General features: G+C 38.0%; 1 protein-coding gene across 1 annotated transcript in view; it reads left to right on the forward strand.

Annotated features, from left to right (window-relative positions):
• The first annotated feature begins 1,027 nt into the window (after window positions 1-1,027).
• Window positions 1,028-21,347, forward strand: part of LOC139190942 (uncharacterized) — a 44,407-nt gene continuing 24,087 nt past the window's right edge. The window contains exon 1 of the mRNA XM_070811434.1: window positions 1,028-1,367. Coding sequence (XP_070667535.1) covers window positions 1,028-1,367 — 340 coding nt within the window. The remainder of the gene's footprint in view (window positions 1,368-21,347) is intronic.

Consider the following 21,347-nt stretch of genomic DNA (forward strand, 5'->3'; position numbering starts at 1 on the left):
GCGTTACTCTCGAGCTTACAGAAGTTGTTGTGATGGGTAGCGATGTTCAGCCAATAGAAGTCGTACCTCCTCTAGAGGTTATTTCCATTGAGGAGTAGGCTTCAGTAAAAGAGTGGGCATCATTCTCTACAGTGTTTTATTTGTGACTTCGGCTTGACCGTTTCCCTAGGGATCATATGGCGTGGAGCGGCAGTGCTTGATCTCGTAAGCATCAAGTGTGGTACTTACTTGTTTGTTCACAAGAGGTGTGCAGTTGTCGCTCACTATTTTCTAAGGAATACCAAATCGGTAAACGATGCATTCTTTGATGAAATTGGATACTGCTGCTTTCATTGCTTTACTGAAAAGGATTGCATCTACCCATTTTGTGAAGTACTCAGTGGCTACTAAGATCCATATATGGCCTTCGGAAGCTGGATTAATTATTTCTATCAAATCAAGCCCCCAAGTATGGAATGGCATGTCCTGCAGTAGTGTTGTCGGCTTGTGATTCAGTTTCCATGAACTTGGCAGTCATGGCATTGGTTGACGAGGAACTAACAGTCAAATCCACTTGGCTCCCGAAGACTAGGAACTAACAGTCTTCCGCACTCCAAAAGGTATCAACTGCTACAAGGTAATACCCTTTGGCTTGAAGAATGTTGGAGCTACATATCAAACTGCAATGCAGAAGATCTTCAACAACATGTTACACAAAAATGTAGAATGATACATGGACGATGTAGTTGTTAAGACCAAAAGGAGATCTGATCACTTGAAGGATTAACGAATGGTGTTCAACAAATTATGACACTACAACCTCAAAATGAACCTGTTGAAGTGTGCATTTAGCGTCACTTTTGGGAAGTTCCTCGACTTTATTGTTAAGCACCATGGCATTGAAGTATACCAATCAAAGATCAAGGTAATCCAAAGCATGCCCGAACCAAGGAACTTACACTAGTTGAAAAGTTTACAAGGAAGGCTAGTCTTCATCAGACACTTCATCTCCAACCTCGCTGGACACTATCAACCCTTCAGTCGACTCATGAAGAAAGACGTTCCGTTCATATGGGATGACGCCTATCGCAATGCCTTTAAGAGCATAAAAAGGTACCTAGCAAGCCCACCTGTCTTAGGAGCTCCCATGCCTGGAAAGCCGCTCATCCTATACATTGCCGCACAAAAGGGTTCCATTGGAGCACTATGGGCACAAGAAAATGAAGACCAAAAGGAAAGAGCACTCTACTACCTAAGTAGAACTTTCGCTGGTGCCGAGCTTAGCTACTCACCAAATGAGAAGATGTGCCTTGCCCTAGTCTTCGCCTGTTGGAGATATCCGGTGAAAGTCAAACTTTGGAAGAAACCTTTTAGGGCAATGTCTGAATGTATGGTTAAGTCTAATACATCAACAGGGACAAAGTCACTTATTAGGACTATCTTAATGAACGATACACGTCCAAAATAGTGAGTCCATGGACAATGGATCGATGGAAGAAGTAATCTAAAGATGTTAGACTACAGAGACCTTCTTCACATAACCATAATGTCCAAAAAGGTTCCTGGTCATAGGATTGTTAGAGGGACGCTGACAATCCGGATAGACTAGTACGTACTATGTGTGCTTCAATTGGAAGGATGATAAGTCTCAAGCCATTCATGTAGAGACTAAGATAAGTATATAGGTGCTCGTTAAGGGAAAGAGTCCACTTAACACAATTAAACGAAAATACTTGCATAGAGGTCTACTCACATGTCAAGCAAGTAACTCTACTGGTTAGAATAATGTCAGTAGTCATTTGACCTGAGACATCATAGTTGTCCAGTGGTTAGGTCTTTGATCTTTAATGGTGTCAAAGGCATTCCATTCGAGAGTGTCCACAACATTGTTGAGGTTAAGTTGCCTAATCCTGTAGACATGTGAATGTTCAACAAGGAATCTCTAATCCTCAGTATGAGAGGAAGAATGCTCTAAGATATGATTCGGGAATCTTCAGCCGAAGTATCGAGCATAATGATGGAAAACATTCCTATCTGACTCAATTGAATCATATGACATAGTTTAAACACATTAGGGATTTAACATAAAGTATCCATACCCTAGTAATGTGATTGAGAGTATTGATTTAGAGAAGGATCGAATTACATTGTAATTCCAACTGAATAGGTTCTCCAACCAAATTCTACATTAGCTTGGGTAGCCATGATCTATGGTTAGATGTCACTTATGGCTTGTGGGTCCTTCTTGATGATTGAATAAGTAGTCATGAAAGAAGAAGGAGAATTACAAGTAAGTTTTAATTTACTAAGTGATTGGATAAATACAAATCAATTGGATTGGTACCAATCACCTCACTGCCTTGCTAATTAGAACCTAAAACGATTGTACACCGATACACCCTTGTGGTGAGACAACTAAAGGATGATGGAATTAATTAATCCAATTAATTAAGTGCTATGATTAATTAGAAAGTCTAAAGAAATCATAGAAGCGATGAAAGATCACTTTGGGCTTAAAAAAAAGTTCGGATTCATTCGGGCCTATTGGGCCCAAACCCATTGGGCTTTTTTATTCAAGCAAAGGATGACTTGAAATGATAAAAACCCAAAGTCCAAACCAACATTAAGTGGCCGGCCAAGGATGAGGAAAGAAGAGAGAGAAAGAGTCAATTAGTTGACTTACTTCTTTTACCTTTATAAGGGGAGTTTAATGAAAAAGTTTCATTATGGCTTTTGTGTGTTCTTTTCAACAAGAGAAAAATAAGTCTCCCTCTCTCTACACACACATAGCCGGCCACCAAGAGGAGAAAATAGCTAATCATCTATTCTCCTTTGGTTATTCCAACATCCATCCCACTACACTAATGGATGTGGATCTTTAGAGGTCTTCTATACTTGGAGGCTTAAGGAGAATCAAGAAGCTCTAAATCTTTAAGGTGGACGAGGCAAGGAGGGAGGCTAGACTCAAGGAGTTCAAAGAACAAAGAGCTTGGAGGTGGTCCATCATTGGTCTAAAGTCTAGATCAAGAGGTATAAAACTCAACCTTCACTTTTTTCTTCAATATTTTGTTTGATGCATCATATATGAACCTATGCTTCTTGAAGGGGATTTGCATGACTATAGCTTTGATAATATGTGATAATATGCTTCTGTTGCTTATGTATATAAATTTAGAATTGTATATGCATGCTAGTCACTAGAAATCCCATAGAAATCTCAAAATTTCCCTTCATCGCTGTCCAAAAGCTAAGACACTACATCCATGCTTACACCATCCACTTGGTCGCTAAAGCCGACCTGGTCAAGTACATTATGTCCAAGCTGGTTCTGACAGGGCAACTAGCTAAATCGACGTTGTTTCTCAACCAACATGAGATCATCTATGTCTCAGCTAAAGCTGTCAAGGGGAAAGCCCTAGCGGACTTCCTTGCTGATCATCCAATCCCAGCCGATTAGAAAATCTTGTACAACTTGCCTGACGAGGAGGTGTTCTACATTGATATCTTCCTGACGTGGACAATGTTCTTCGACGGATCCGCACTAGCAGACAGAGCGGGGGCAGAAGTAGTATTCATTTCACCACAAAGACAAGTACTACCCTATTCCTTCCGATTAAGCGAGTTATGCTCCAACAACGTCACTAAGTACCAAGCATTGATTATTGGACTCCAAATGGCAATCGACATAGAAATCACAACGCTGGAAGTGTATGGCGACTCCAAGCTCATAATCAATCAACTCTTAACTGAATATGAAGTGAGGAAAGATGATCTCGTCCTATACTTCTGGCTAGCAACTCAACTGCTATAAAAGTTCTAGGTTGTGACGCTCGAACATATGCCAAGAAAAGAAAATCAAATGACGGACTCTCTCACTAACTTAGCCTCAAGTATGGCGCTAGGAGAAGACGAAACTACAGACGTGCTAGTTTGCCAAAGATGGGTGTTCCCACTCATCACTGAAATGCTACCAGATGACACAAATGTCATCTTAGTACTTCTAGTCGACATTGAAGAGTGGAAACAGCCGCTGATCAACTATTTGGAGCATGGAAAGCTTCTGGATGATCCTAGACACCACTCTGAAATACGTTGACGAGCACCTCGCTTCCTCTTCTATAAATGAACACTTTACTGATTCTCTTTTGAAGGAGTACTTCTAAGATGTCTAGGTGAGGAATAAGCTAATCAAGCCATGGAAGAAGCATACTCAGGTGTATGCAGAGCGCATCAGTCTAGACCAAAGCTACACTTCCAGCTCAAAAGAATAGGCTATTACTGGCCAGCATGGTGAAGGATTGCCTAGAATACGCCAAAAGGTGCCAAGCCTGCCAATTCCACGCCAACTTCATACATCAATCGCCTGAACCATTACACCTTACAGTTTCTTCATGGCCGTTTGATGCATGGGAATTGGACGTTGTATGACCAATCACACCAAAGCCATCTGCAGGAGAAGCCTACATCTTAGTCGCAACAAATTACTTTTCCAAGTGGGCTGAAGCTGTTCCCCTAAGGGAAGTCAAGAAGGAAACTTTCGTCTGTTTCATCAAAGAGCATATCATCCATCGATATGGTGTGCCTCACTACATCATCACCGACAATGAAAAACAGTTCTCTAACTGACTCATGGACGAGCTCTGTAAGAAGTATAAGTTCAAGCAGCACAAGTCTTCCATGTATAATGCTCTGGCCAACAGTCTTATGGAAGCATTCAACAAAATGTTATGCAACCTCCTGAAGAAGGTGATCGACCAAACAAAAAGAGACTTGCACGAAAGAATAAGCGAAGCACTTTGGGCATATAGGACCACACATAAGACTCCTACCCAAGCTACGCCTTCTTCTCTAGTATATGGCGTGGAAGCTGTTCTGCCACTCGAAAGTCAAATCCCCTCACTAAGGATGGCTATACAATAAGGTTTAACTGAAGAGGAAAACACAAAGATACGACTTCAAGAGTTAGAAGCACTCGACAAAAAGAGGCTCTAAGCTCAACAACACTTGGAATGCTACCAAGCACAGCTATCCAAGGCATTCAACAAAAAGGTCGACCCAAGGTCTTTCCAAACTTCAGATCTTGTCTTGGCATTACGAAGGCCTATCATCACAGCTCACAAGACAAAAGGAAGTTCATATCAAAGTGTGATGGACCTTACGTAATATAAGAGGTCTATCAATGGCAGATTCTTGAAATGCTACTACCCCTAAACCAAACCAGCAAACCTCCTCGCCTGCATGAGCCTAAACTACACATGGCACAATGCTCTTTGTTTGCACAAGCTTAAAAGGTGGCACCCAATGCTCATTGTTCGCATGAGGTTAAAAGGTGACACTCAATGCTCTTTGTTCGCAAGAGCTTAAAAGGTGACACCCAATGCTCCTTGTTTACACGAGCTTAAAAGGCAACACCCAAATGCTCCTTATTCGTATAAGCCTAAAAGGCAACACCAAAATGCTCCTCATCTGCACAAGCCTAAAAAGGGACACCAAAATGCTCCTCGTTTGCACGAGCCTAAACTGCACATGGCACAATGCTTCTTGCCAACATGAGCCTAAATTGCACACAACTCCTCGCCTGCATGAGCCTAAACTCCACACGACACACAGCTCCTCACCTGCACAAGCCTAAACTGCACACGGCAACAATGCTCTGTGTTTGCACGAGCTTAAAAGGCGACACCCAATGCTCCTTGTTCGCACGAGGCAACATACCATGCTGCTTGTTCACACAAGCTTAAAAGGCGATACATAATGCTCCTTGTTCGCACAAGCTTAAAAGATAACACACAACACTCTTGGCTCGCAAGAGCATAAACTTTGTACGGCAAAATCAAAAATCAAAATCACCATGAAAACCGTCAAAACCATAAAAATAAAAAAACAAAAAACAATCTATCACTCATTTGAACTACGTCATGACTTGATCCCTCCTCAATCCAGGCTGCGTAGGCAACTTGAAACTTCAAAACTTCAAGTACAATCACATCATCAACAAAAACACAAATACTTTGAAGAATAAAGAGCAAATTCAAGAGTGTGAATACTTTATTTCTTTAAAGGAAGAATTCGGCTACAAAGCCGTATATGTTCTCGGCTATTGTGATAAGAAAATTCCTCCATGCTAGGAACAACCTTGTTGTAAAACTTACCTTGGATCGATAAGCCTCCTATCTTGTGAAGATCCCAAAGTGAAATTGACATCTCCCCTTGTGACGTGTGAAGTGTGTTGGTCGCTGAACACCAATGCTCAAAGAACACACGAATGATGGAAGGATGGCAATCATAACTAAACAAAGATGCGTACAAGGCGTGATAAAGGCCCACGTTGGTAAACACATCTTTAGATCGGCTTAAGACATCTTCAAGCCACTTCCAGTAAAACTCAGCAAAGACAGCTTCTTCAGTAGTTGACAAGGTGTTATTCTAAGTCATAGCTCTGCTACAGATGTGATTGCTAAGAAGCTCAAACGAAGCAGGTGGATTGTCACAAACATGGTGCGAAGGTTTCAAGATAAAAATCCTCAATGTACATGCCTTCTTCTTCATATTTGGTCTACCAAAATCTATCACCTCACAAGATACTTCAGAAGACCACGACTTAATATGCATTAAATTGTCTTTTGCAGGAAGAACAAGCACCTTAGGGCCAGTCAACGGTGCACAAAGCTTCAACGTCGTTCCCCTATCTTGCGAATCACCTTCCTTCGCAAGAATGGTGATGGTATTACTCTTAAAGTACTGAAAAATATTGTGGCTAGAACAAAACAAATAAGGCAACATAAGCATAAGAGTGGAGTGGCAAGAAAAAAAAATTGCTTCACCAAAGCAAAAGCAAGACAAACCTCGTGAGCATTGAAGGATGACGATGACAAAGTCACAACAACCAAAAGAAATCAGCCACAAAGCTTGAGTAGCACAGCAAAGAGGGCAGCTACAAGACAATCTTTCAAAGCACGCTACAGTACCAAAAAAAATTAGAATGCTACGCAATTGCACTATGCAACCCTGCAGCGATTATGCAAGCGGTTTCTTGCACTGCACTGCAACGTCATCACTTAAGGAAAACTTTGACCAAAAGGCACCACACAGCAAAACCCCACTGCAGTCTTTTACACAACACCATGAGGTAAAAAGTGACGCACTGCAACAAGCACCAAGTAGCAATTACACACGGCAACAAGCAGAAACAGTGCACGGCAAAGGTGTTTTGTGACATAAACACACACCCAATTGTCCTATAAATAAGGGTCAATTGCTTTCTAATGCTATAGGGAGAATACATAGCAAATAGCAAAAGGAAAATCAAAATAAGGAAGCATATTCCAGCTGCAACAAGGAAGCAAATTCCAAACAAAAAGGGCTAGGTGATACATGACAATAAAGGGAAAATGTTGTTTTCCTACAAAAAAAATTAAAAATTAAAAAAATCAGCAAAAAAAAGAAAAGGAAACAAAGAAATAAGGAAAGGGCTTCAAAATTTCCAAAACATCAAAGGAAATTACCCCCTTGCCTAAATTGAAAGAGGAAATCCCTCAAAAGCAAGGACAAGTTTTTAAGTTCCCCAAACCAAAAGGGAAAATGCCCTCTTGGCCGTGAAAAGGAGAAATAGGAAAGGAAAAAAAATACAAATCCGACTTACCCAAGGACAAGCATTAAATCTTTCCAAAACCTTGACGGAAATCACCAAAGCTTTCCAACATTTTGAAGGAAATCACCCTCATTACCAAAATTGAAGGTGGTTCCTACCTAAGGAAGGAAAAACATTTTTTTCCTACAACCACAAGGAAAATTTTCAAAATACACCAAATGTATTTTGTCAAAACTATGAAAAATCAATACGCACAATAAGTATGCGCCGATTTATCCATTTCCAAAATTTCTTTCAAGATCAAGCCTCTACGGCCCTTGAAGAAGAAAAAATTCATTTCTTTCAAGATCAAGCCCCTACAACCCTTGAAGAAAATTTTTTATTGCTTTCAAGATCAAGCCTCTACGGCCCTTGAATAAAATTTTCATTTCTTTCAAGATCAAGCCTCTACGGCCTTTGAAGAAAGTTTTCATTTATTCAAGAAATACGCCTCAACGACCCTCGAAGAAATGTTTCGTCCAAAAAATACGCCTCAACGGCCCTTGAAGAAATGTTTTTGTTCAAGACATACGCCTCTATGGCCCTTGAAGAAGCAAACTAATTCAAGATCAAGTCTAGACAACCCTTGAGTTAGAACATTCACATTGCAAGACTTCAAAACACGTTTGCTACATGCGACAAGTACATGCCTACAACGTACCTTGAAGTGGGGGCATTTGTAGACATTTAAATTTCGTTACATGCAAATGATGCATCACAAAGCTCCACGTGGCATATGACTCATCACAAATGGACAAATCATCAAGGACATGTGGCACAAATCAAGCAAAGGAAGCTTAAAACTTCCCCAAAATTCGGCCAAAAGGAAGAAATCTCCTTAAAATCGGCAAGGGACCCAAATTGCTCCCAAAACCGGAAAGAAAGCTAAAGCATCCTCTCAAAACAAGTAAGAATTGAAGATTGCTCGCAAAATAGGCAAGAAAGCCCTATAGATTTCGGCCAAGCAATGGAAATTGGCTGAAATTAAGACACAAAACGTGCCTAAATGTTCCCATGGACAAATCAAGACACAAATCAAAGCCAAATCCATCCAAAGGTCCCAAGTTAAGCATAAGACGACAATTTCTACATTGAAGGGTCGAAATTCTCACATTGAGAAAAACCTCTGCAAAATCTTTGAAGACTAATACATTGCTAAAGCTTTCTTCGAAGAATGTAAAGCCAAAGGCAAAGCTTTCTTTCAACTAAGGACGAAGCATTCCCTTGAAGAATCAACAAGCACTTGTGTCGATTCCTTCAAAACTTTGTTGCAAGCTTAAAACTTATAACGACGTTCGATTCAAGATAAAGTCGCCAAGACCCTAGATCCTACATCAACTCTACCTTTGTCGTAGCCCTAAACTTGAGGTGAAGACCATTCAAGCGTTGTTTCAACCTTCAAACTTGAATCAATCGTTCAATCATTCATTTGAGATTAAGTCATCGTGACCCTTGGATCAACAACCTACGCATCTACATCAAATTTGAAGACTAAATTAGAGGAAAATTGTAAACGTAGAGATTGTAACCTTACAAATTCAAATCAATACAAATCTACTTTATACACGTGTTCTCATTTCATTCGTTACCGAAAATTCATGTTTACAACATGTGCATTCCGAAATATTTCCATCAGATGGAGCTCTAAAGTTGAAAGAAAACCTAAGATCAAAATTAGGGCAGGGCCTTTCTTAAGCTGTGCAGCCTTATTCTACCCCGACCTCTTAATCGCCTAGCAAATGCAGCCTCTTCAAAAGAGCCAATGGGATTTCCTTTCCCAAGCACAAACAACCACCAATTCAAAAGAGTATTTAAGACAGAAGGGCGATTTTTGATTCTATTAATAACGAACTTAGTCCTAATTCTTCAACCAATTATCAAGCTTTCAAATCGGCATACTTGCTCGCCAATCGGTCATGTCCTTTCACTCGCCCTTTACTAATTACTAAGACTAATCCGGCTCGCTTTTTCATTCTCGCCACTCCTCAATCTCTTAAGTTTGCCCTTCAAAAGCTTGTTTGTCTTATCCTTATGATTAGTTGCCTACATGCCCGAGGGGTTTTAGAAACTTGTTGAGTTTCAACAACACTTTATTTACTAAAAGGGTCTTGCAATGAAAAATCTTTGACTAAAAAAGGAAAAGGCAATAATGCAACTTTTGATGTCCATTTTATTAGGGTTGCATTGAAAATTCTCAAGAAAATGAAAGCCTTTCGCTTTTCACGGTCATTTTCGTATTGAAAAGTTGTTGCATCCCAAAAGCCCTATATTATCAAGGGGTTTGTGCTTGTTTTTCTTATAAAGAATGAAGGACGCATGGATTTATCTGCCATCTGTGCTCGTTGGTTGCTTGCTTACGATCATCCATATGGTGGCTATATGTAAAAAATACCCATTCATTACGAAGGTTCTCTACCTTAGTAAGGATAAGTGGTGCATGTTATAGGGTCTTTGCCAAACTCAGTCATACAAGATCTAGTCACTTTGAGCAGGTTCTTGCGATGTACATAAAGGCTCAGGGTCACAATGACTATCCATTAGAATTATGGGTTAGCAGTGTGAGCTTTCATTTCCTTATCTTCAAGGTTCATTATCTCCTTCTTTCCCCTCTTAATGAGACGAAACCTTCGAATTTAAAGGTAGCTCCTGATGAATTATTTCCAACAAAAAGAGTCTGGGACTTCCTTGAGTGGTCTTGCTTAGAAACTAGATAAAGCATTGGCTTCGGTACATCCATTAGTACCAGAGACTGGAGTGTCACGAATTCACCAGATGTTCTGCATTAGTATATGAGAAATCATGAAGGATCAGACGCGAATCGAGTGAGCTTATTCACTTTGATCATCTTTGGAAGATCTATGATTTCATTTCAGAGAAGGGTATAGCTTAGAACCCACCATGTCTTTAAGAACACCTTCCTAGATTTCGGGGATGGTTACTAGGAGGAGTTTTTGGCATGGATTTCTTAGTTGAGTCCAATGGTTTAACCAGACAAAGGGATCATCATAAGACTTTAAGCGCACATGAGGCCCTTAAAGAAATTAACAAACGATATTGAACTAACTGATAAAGAAACAAACTAACAACTATCATAATGAAAGATACCAGGCATTTGTGAAAATGTCTGCAATCTCCTCATTCTACTCAGAATGAGCTCTAATTCCTATTGGTTTTGGCAGAGGCAAGAAAGAAAGAAGTTAGGATTCACCCAATCTTCCAATCAAAATCTTACACCGAGAGAGCAAAAACCTATAGGGAAATCGATCGATAGACCGTCTTTGCATCCCTAGCAATAAACCATACAAATGTCAAGAAATGGTCATACGACTAATTTAGCTATATGGACCTAGCTCAATATCAGTAGAAGATAGAGCCGCTCGCTCAACTGGGGATGATTACATGCTTGTTTATGAGGAAATGGGCAGGCTAACTCGATCGTAGAGAGAGGGAGAAGCTAGTGTAGGGACAAGAGTGACCTAGTGTAAGACAAGAGTAACCTCCTCTTTTCTTCGTAACTAGTGTTCCCCAAGTAGCAGAGCACTTATGAGTGGATGTAGTTGTGATAGCTTTTAGTTTCACTGTTTGGTATGCCAAAAGACTTTTTATAATATCTTATAAAAAGAGAGTTACTAAGAGTATTGCTAGTCGGACATTTTTGTAATTCTAGAAAAGGGATAGTAAGTCGGAGACTCCTATGGATTGATCTATAACAACTATTGTGCCTTAAGTGCCTACATTTAGACCTGTCGCAATTTAAGGTGAAGGTTCAGTTGATCTTGCCTTGTAGGTAGGCAGGCCTCAAGAAAGACCATAAACATAAAAAAAAAATAAAAAAAAAGGAACTCAAGTAGAGACTAAAAAGCATTTTCTCTTTCCTTACAGTCTAGCGATACTATTTACATTTGTAGGAATGCATAGGGTTATTTCTATAAAGCACTTTATGAGGCTTTACTACTTCCATAGGTGGCCGGATGAGCTGAATATGCAGCCAGATGAGCTAAATAGGCGATAGAAGGAGGAGCTACTAGCCTAGCTGTAAACTTAAATGTAGAGGTTGGGAAACAATGTGCAGCGCATAAATCACTGAAGAATGCCATCAGATGATCAAAAGATTCAGGATCAAGCGGAGGTTCCTATTCCACTACTAGAATGGTGATGACTTTATCTTAATTAATATCTTCCTCTTTCTTTGGTAATGGCAGTCACTTGCTTTAGCTGCCGTAAGATATTGTAGGTACTTAAATGACCAGATGCCATAAAATAGCATTACTTTATTATTCATATCAGGGAAAGTAGCAAGAACAGTGATAAGAGGTTCGTTCCCTCCTTTTTCCCTTCTTTTCTAAGAGGACAACTAAAGCAACAAAGAACTAACTGGCTGAGTGTATTCCCTCAACAACAACAACACCCAACACAATCAGGATCAAGAGTTATAGCTAGGGATTCTGTTATTAACCGCTTTAACAAAGTGCCCTTACTAGGTCCGAACTCAATGATGGAATGGCTAGGCTGGGTTGGGCAAGGGATATGAACGGCGCCTGGAATCAGAGATGAACCAAAATGTGTGTCTCCGTAAGAAACCTTGCTTGAATAAAAGTTTACAAACGTACTCAGTAAATCCTTTTTTTTTACTCACCCTTGTATTTTCTTGTTTTTTCATTCATTATGGTATTGTGCTTGATCAATCACATAAAGATTCGTGGACAAGTACAGGTGAAACCAACACTCCTCATCCAGAAGAGGAAGTTGATTTCAAGTATTCTTTGAAGTAATGCCTTCGCACTTTATTCTAGTCAATTTCTCTTTGGGCACAACTTCCAAGTTGATGGATTGAGGTGGGCTTTACCTTCACTTTTCTCATTCACTTTTCTAATTGATTTGTTACAATATAGACTGACGACATCAGCACTAGTTACACCGCTCTCATAATAATGAACCTTTCCCCATGAAGTACTTTCATTTTCTTGCATTCCAAGTGAATTCTTTTAAAAATATAAAGTCTAGCTTCGAATAATTCAAATTTATACTCCTAAATATGGAAGATATAATATCTACTTGGGATGAGCTGAGCCAATACAAAGAATCAAAAAAGTTCTGAGCTTACCTGATTAATAGGCCTTTGTACCGCACTCATCATTTAGATGGGTCCCAAAAAGCAACATAGGAAAGATAGAAGTGTGAAATTATGAAATTAAAAAATTCAAAGAGATCAGATTAGATTCGATTTGTACTGGATCTGAAATGAATCATATCTAGGCTTCTGGGTCTTTTAGTCAACTTGCTTTGGATATGGTATGAAGTATGCTAATTATTTTTAGCAAGAGGAGCATTGTTTTGAGGGAAGGAAAGCGTAGTTTTCTATTAGACAGAAATGGCTGGCTCACAATCTCTTTCTAATGTACAAATTTACCCGTAGCATAGAATTGATCGGTCAGTACATTTCTATCCATGTTGTAGGTTTTTCCTTTGCAAACTTGTTAACATATAAAAAAAAGAATAAAGAAGGATTTTAAGGGCTAACTTTGTAAGGCTAGACAAGAAGATAGCACAACTTGCCCGGTCTTCACACCCGTAAAATTTTTAACGAATGAATCGCATGGGTTGGATTGATACATCTCACACACCCCGACTCAGAATGTCCACTGGACTCTAAACTGAGTTGTGTTGGCCGACACCTAAAAGGTGACGAAACCATAAAGTATAGTGAGGTGAAAATTTTGAATAAATTTAAACCTAAAAGTGCCTAAATGGAAAAGTGCGCATGTGAGCGGGATTGAACCCAATTCACATGATGTCATAGCATAACTAATGTATTGTAAAAGTAGAATGAGAATTATACCAATGAAAGGAATATCTTATACCAATAATTGCCAAGAATCCTTGTCGACATGAAAGCTCTGCTACTAAAACTTGGAGGGGTGAAAAACAAGCGTGAGTGGGCCTAAAAATAAAGCTTTGTAAAAACCTTTTCGAAAACATAATAACCCCTTGTCGTAAAGCATGTATAGTTTCCAAATATAGCATACTACGTATAGTATGAAAATACTACCGTAGCCAACAATACCTCAAAAATGCAATACTTCATAATAATTCGAAAATAAGCATATAACTTCCAATAATCACAATATCTCGTAGAGATACACATCAACACATGATGGCACATGAGTTCATGTAGAGATATTCTGACATGTGTAGGACTGGGTGTAATAATGATTTACACTCTAGTACTACAATCACGTGAAGACTAGCACTATGCGCGTCGCATACGAGTCCTAATTGCTTATAGCAATCTAGGACATGACTAGTGTATACAATGGATCTAAAGTGAGCGTACGGTACGATGTGAACATACACGTGAAAGACAGGTCCTGGCTCGAGCCAGTACTAACACTAGTGCAGCACACAATGAACAGATAACGTAAATATGATCATGCAATAGTAAATCGATAATTCTAGTCAACATAACACTATTCATGGCTACAAATATAATTAAGGCATCCCATAATAGTACACATACATGTGCATCCCGTAGGATTTAAAATAATTTCATAAATCTCAACAGTACGACATTTCTTATAAATGTTAATTTAATTATGGCATCACAAAGAAAATTCATTATTAAGTATATACAGAAACTAAAGAAATAAATACACACACACAGACATATATATATATATATATATAACTTATTTTCAAATTATAATTCCATCATTATTTTGAATTCATTATTTTCATAACTACTACTTTTGAATGGCATAAAATTCTTACTCACAGTTAATTCATCAAATATCTCAAATCAAGGTAAACATAGATGAATCCTTCATTCAGTTTTTTCTTATTCATTTATAATAGTTGGTTTCATGGTTTAATCAATCCTGGCTATCCACCACATCAAATCTCTAGTTCAACCAATTCACATGATTTGCATCATTATTGCCCTCATCATCATCATTAGTTCCACCCCATTTGGTATCAGAGCCTAGTGAGTGGAAATTGAGTTATCATCTTTATAATCACTATATTATGTTCATCATTCAAACTCTCATTTATAGTTGATCTTATTTGTTAACTTTCTAAGTAGGATTGTTTGCTCTCAACCCAAACAATAAGGTGTGTTCCAAACAATAAGTCCATAGGATTGGCATGAGCAGATCGAATGGAAGAGAGAGAGTTTAGCAATTACGCAAGGAAGGTAAAGCTAGTAAGATTTTTGTATTTTGAAAACCTGCATTTTGAGCATTATGAGTAGATTATTTAGATCTAATTCAATAGCTAGCACTATCTTCAGATCCAGTTTAAGTAGAATTTCAAACATAGTATATGAAGAACAAAAGTTAGTGAAGGAAAAATTTTGTCCTAGCTAAGAACATGTGAGAACATTTGAACACAAAAGCAAACTAATAACACTTTAAAGTAGGCATGCATATTCTAAAACCCATGACTTTCAAAGCCTAGTGAATGGTGAACCACATGACTCTTTAACAACATTAAAGAGAAGGAAGGATTTTGAGATTCATTACCCTTGAAGCTCATCTTTGTTTAAACAAGGGATTCACCCAAGTTGAGGGCCTTCAAGTCACCTCCTAGCTCCTTAGATCTTCCTTGTGATTTTCTTCCTTTTGATACTCCTTTGCTCCTTGAGGATGTGAGGAAAGGAACTCCAAGAACACCAAAGGTTTAGTGTCTCTAAGTCTCCACACCAAGGATGAGGTGTGAAGATGAAATGGATGACTTAGAGGAAGAAAGATTGCTAACTATCCTTCCCCTAAGTGGCCGGCCTCTATGGAGAAAAAGAGAGAAAAAAGTTTCTCTTCTTTGCCTCAAGAAAACCCTAATGAGGGAATGGCTATAAAGTTGCCTTTATACCACCTTACAAGTGAGTGGTAAACTTGTAATAAGTCAATCAACTCACTCTCCTTAATGTGGCCGGTTTTAGCTTTGTTCTTGGGCTATTTTTCCATTTCATTTTAGTTGTCACACAACATAAACTCAATGGGCCTTGTGGACCAAAAACCCTTTTGGGCCCCAAAACCCAAAACTAAATTGAAAGCCCAATACGAACCTTTCATATAATTTATTGACTAATTAATTAATCTTGACCATTCTCAATTAAACCATTTAATTGTTTATCCATCTCATTTACATTTCTTCACATTCATCCTTACTCGGTGTACGATCTATTAGGTTCCAATTAGTGAGGCAGTGGGCAATTGTTACTCTTAACGATCGATTGTGAATTGAAACCACATTTCAATTCTCCTTTTGATGAAGATTAGTGTTTGCTAATCTTCAAGGCTTCAACAAACCATGAGTGACACCTAGCAATATGTCATGGCTACCCAAGCTAAGTAGAAGTGGTTGGAGAACCTATCCAGTTACAATTACAATGCAATACGGTCATTCTCTAATACAATACTCTTAATCACATCGTTTAAGTGATAGTTTGTTTCACGTCTACTATCCAATGTGATACTTCTCTATATGATGCAATTGAATATGATTTGGAACAAACTTCCTAAGTCATATTCTTATGCTTTGGCCAAAGACTCCCGAATCATATCTTAGAGTATTCTCCCTCTACCATTGAAGGTTAGAGATCCCTTGTTGTGCATTCATATGCCACATGACTAGATAGCTTGACCCCAACAATGTCGTGGACACTCACAATGAAATGCCATTGACATGATCAAAGATCAATGACCTAACCATTAGACATTTATGATGCCTCAGGTCAAATGACTACTTTGCATATTGCAACTTACGAGTTCTTACATGACATGTATGTTCAAACTCCTTATTGATCGTTGTTCAGTGTACTCAATTACCTTTTGAGCACCTATGTGTTTGTCTCAGTGTCCAACACTAAATGACTTGAGACTAGTCATACTTACGCTTGAGTTAACATAACACATACTAACGTTAGCGGATTGTCAATGCCCAATTAGCAATCCTATGGTTACAATTACATTCACATAGGTCTAGTCCAAATAGCAGTCAAACCCTTAATAAGAAGAGGCCTCAATACCTCTATTTTGTTATGCCTCCGAGATGTAAGATTCACTGACTTCAGTGATAGTATTCTTGGGATGATTGAGTCAAGTCTTTACAACAGGCCAATTCATTTTGATTGTTTCCCAGATCTCATGATAAGTCTTTCAGATCCCCACATGTTGAAAGCACTCACATTAAGCATCAAAACTTCAGGGTACCAAGTTCTTGAAGGAGTCTAACCATTAGCCTTAATTTTTAGGGTTTACTACAAACTTACAGGAACAAACATGAATTTCCAAGCCTTAGTTAAAAGTCCTATAGACCATACACTCTTGATGCAAACCAATCAAGAATATGCCAACGTCAAAATACCCAGAACTATCAAATGGTCAAATATCAATCTACCTTCAGATTGGTGCTTGATCAATGAATGCAAACCAGTAACCTTACAAAATAGCTTAGTCAACCGAGACAACATAAAACAATATTTTGACGGAATGGTTAAAATCAACTTCAACCCTTTAGCCAAAAAATCTAGTGTCCACTTACACGAGTTAGCCTAGTCACACAAATCTTTAGAGCTAAATAGAAACTCTTTTTCTGGATCCACATCAACTGATATGTTAGGTCGAGATCAAGATCTCATTAATTCCTCAGTCAACAAGAAATTAAAATCAGTTAAAACTAGCTCAGTAGTCACCCAACAAGAATTAATTAATGACTTAATCAACATGAAGTTAAAATCAGTAGAAACAACCTCCCAGGTTACTCATCCAAGATACCAACCTAACACCCAAAATCAAGGAGAACAAACTTCTCCAACAGAATCTAATTTCAAAACAAGTCAAGTCAACCACCAACTACTAGTCCCAAATAAACCATTCAAAATTCTATGGAAGAAACTTAATGTTGACATCGAAGCAATAGAAAACATTCCTAGAAGAAACATCTTTAGGGAAAAATATACAAAAGAACAAAAATTGGACATTTACAATTGAAGGGAAATTTATGAGATTTCATGTGGGATTTCTAGTGACTAGCATGCATATACAATTCAAGATTTATATACAAAAGCAACGGAAGCATGTTATCAAATAATATCAAAGCTCTAGTCATGCAAATCCCCTTCAAGATGCATAGGTTTATGTAAGATGCATCAAAAACAAATTCATATAAAAGAACAAAGTTTAGGAGTAGTTTTATACCTCTTGATCTAGATCTTAGACCAAGGATGGACCACCTCCAAGACCTTTGCTCCTTGAACTCCTTGAGCCTAGCCTCCTTCCTTGCCTTCTCCACTTTGTTTAAAATGAGTGCTCCTAGGTTCTCTTCAAGTTTCCAAAATTGAAAACCTCTAAAGATCCTCACCCACTAGTGTAGTGAGAAGGATGAAGGAATAACCAAAAGGGTGAGAAAATGATTAGCTAAATCACCCTTATGGTGGCCGGCCTTGTGTGAGTTTTGAGAGAGAGAGATGGTTTCTTCCTTTTGTGAAAAACAACACACAAAACCCTAATAAACTTTTTCACTATAAAGTTCCTTTTATAACACAAAGAAACCTAGCCAACAACTTGACTTCCTATCTCTCCTTTTCACTCTATATGGCCGGCCCCCTTAGTGTTGTTTGGGCTTTTGGGCTTTTATTTATTTCAAGTCATCCAATGCTTGAATAAAAGCCCAATGGGTTTAGGCCCAATGGGCCCAATTAAACCCGAACGTTTCTTTAAGCCCAAAACGATCTTATATCGCTTTTATGATTTCTTTAGACTTTCTAATTAATCACAACACTTAATTAATCCAATTTATTATTTCCATCATCCATTAGTTACTCACTACAAGAGTGTATTGGTGAACAATCGTTTTAGGTTCTAATTAGCAAGGCAGTGAGGTGATTGGCACCAATCCAATTGATTATATTTAATCCAATCACTTAGTGAATTAAAACTTACTTTTAATTCACCTTCTTCTTTGATGACTACAGTTAATCATCTAGAAGAACTCACAAGCCATGAGTGACATCTAACCATATATCATGGCTACCCAAGCTAATGTAGAAGTTGTTCGGAGAACCTATTCAGTTGGAATTACAATGCAATTCGATCCTTCTCTAAAACAATACTCTCAATCACATCACTAGGGTATGGATATAATATGTCAAACCCCTAATGTGATTATTCCATGTTATATGATTCAATTGAGTCGTATAGGAATGCTTTGCTTTATTACGCTTGATACTTCGGCCGAAGATTCCCGAATCATATCTTAGAGTATTCATCCTCTCATAACGAGGATTAGAGATTCCTTGTTAAACATTCACTTGCCTTCATGACTAAGTGGCTTAACCCCGACTATGCCGTGAACACCCGCGGATGGAGTGACTTTGACATAATCAAAGATCAAGTACTTAACCACAAGACAACGATGATGCCTCAGGTCAAAGGACTACTTACACTATTCTAACCATTAGAGTTACTTGCTTGACATGTGAGTAGACCTCCACGCAAGTACTCTCGTTCGATTGTGTTCAGTGATGTCATTCCCTTAATGAGCACCTACATACTTGTCTTAGTGTCACTACACGAATGGGATGAGACTTTCCATCCTTCTAATTGAAGCGGACATAGTATGTACTGGTCTATGCATTGTCAGTATCCCTCCGACAATCTTATGACCAGGAACCTTTTTGGACATGATGGTTATGTGAAGAAGGTCTCTGTAGTCTAACATCATTAGATTACTTCTTCCATCAATCCATTGTCCATGGATTCACTATTTATGACATATATCGTTTATAGAGATAGTCCTAATTAATATCTTTGCCATTTGATGTATAAGAATCATCCATACATCCATTCATTGTCTTGAAAGGTTTCTTCCAAAGATTGACTTTCAGGGCATATCTCCAACAATCTCCCACTTGCACTAAAGTCAATCACTAGTATATCTTATATATGCTAGTTGAGTGAGCTTATGCTCGTAGGTTAACTTGGTTATGCATTAATCCTTTTAATTTATAAAAGGGATTTACTTATCAAATGTTTCTAAAACATTTGATGATGTCTCTTTCTTGTGTTCTAATACTTTGATGAGACCTTGATTCCATGGCTTGAGCTATCGCCCCATTACGTCGTAGTATCCTACTAACGACCTTATGGTTTGGATTCAATCATTGGTTCTAAAAGAACCCCTTCCATTCAAAACACCTTTTGAAGCAGATCGTCATATATTTCGTTTGTATACTTTATACAAACTTTGCTCCAACCTTGAGACCATTGTAGTACAATACTTACAATACATTCATATGATTAGTACTTCATCCATTATGAAGTTCCATTTGTTAAAATGGGTTATTTTCACTTTGGTTAATAACCTAAGTGAATGCACGCTTCCAGAGTCCCACTCTGATGTTCCTTTCTTAAAGGCAATAATACTCTATCAGTTGCTTTGGTTCTGATCCTGGGATATCTTAAAGTGACAACCCATGTGGTTTTTCACCTTTGGATATCATCTCACAAGTCCATACATGTGTCCCTTTTGTGATTTTATGACACATATCGTTATAAGGATTATGAAAGTGATTTTCTATCATATAAGAAAATACTTTCTCAAATCTTCAACATTTGAGATTTAATTTCCCTATTAAACATTCTTGAGATAGCCTTGCTATATCAATAAGTCCAATTTCAAGTCTATACTTTAAAATTGACCGTGTCATGTTTTGTCAATTTTCGAGTAACATCTATGTTCTATCAAGTCTATCAAATAGACTTTATTCATATCTTTTTGCCCAAATTATGACATCACTCCCACTGGCCTTGTTGTAACTTAGCATTCATTCAAAAACTTAACGATTATATTTTCTTGATTTGAATGCATATTGCTCCCACCAACTTGTCTTGGATCTATTGACAATCATTGGGATCCATTAGCTTATTGATGATGTCTCAACAATTTTGAGACTATCAACAACGCTAGCTAACACAAGTTATTTAAACGAACATACACAAAAGAATTCCTTCTAAAGTAACTCCATTTGAAATGTGTGACTTGCTTTATCAAGCTCATTCATTTAAATTATATGGTGCCATACACCATATTACAAGTTTTAGTCATACTAAGACCTTTAATGTAGTCATATAAGAATTATCCAAGTCTTTAGTGGAAGCATGGCTCCTACTAAGGATATAGAAACTCAACCATTCCTTCTAGGTGGTTGATATAATTCTTTATCAAAACTACATAGAGCGTTATAGTTACAAAAGATGTTGAATTTGGATTGTCTTGTTGTTAAACTATATGTTGTGACTCATTTTGAAACTATTCCCTTTTGTTTCATCAACTTGTCCAAATGCTTTGTTATTAGCTTGTTCTCATAAAAGAGAATGATGGACAACTCCCAACATATAACCATTTTATGCTAGGTTGACGAAACCAACATTCATAGACTATTCTATAGAATGTTACACAACATAGAATTTTAACGTTTTGAAGAGCTTGTGTCTTTTAACAATTAAAATTACAAACTCTTAATAATAGTGAAATACTATTATTCTTTAGACAACTATAAACCAATCATATTCAAGTTTATATCCATTTTCATACCTCCCACTATTTCTCATGACTTTAATGAGAAATCACTTCATACATTCAAAATGTATAAACGTGGAGTATACGGGTAGAAGACATTGTGTAGTAGCTTTAAAACCTTTCAAGCTCGTTTGTTTCAATCTTCACTAAGTTAATGTCT

Source organism: Malus domestica, chromosome 13, assembly GCF_042453785.1.
Source record: "Malus domestica chromosome 13, GDT2T_hap1".
NCBI lineage: Eukaryota > Viridiplantae > Streptophyta > Magnoliopsida > Rosales > Rosaceae > Malus > Malus domestica.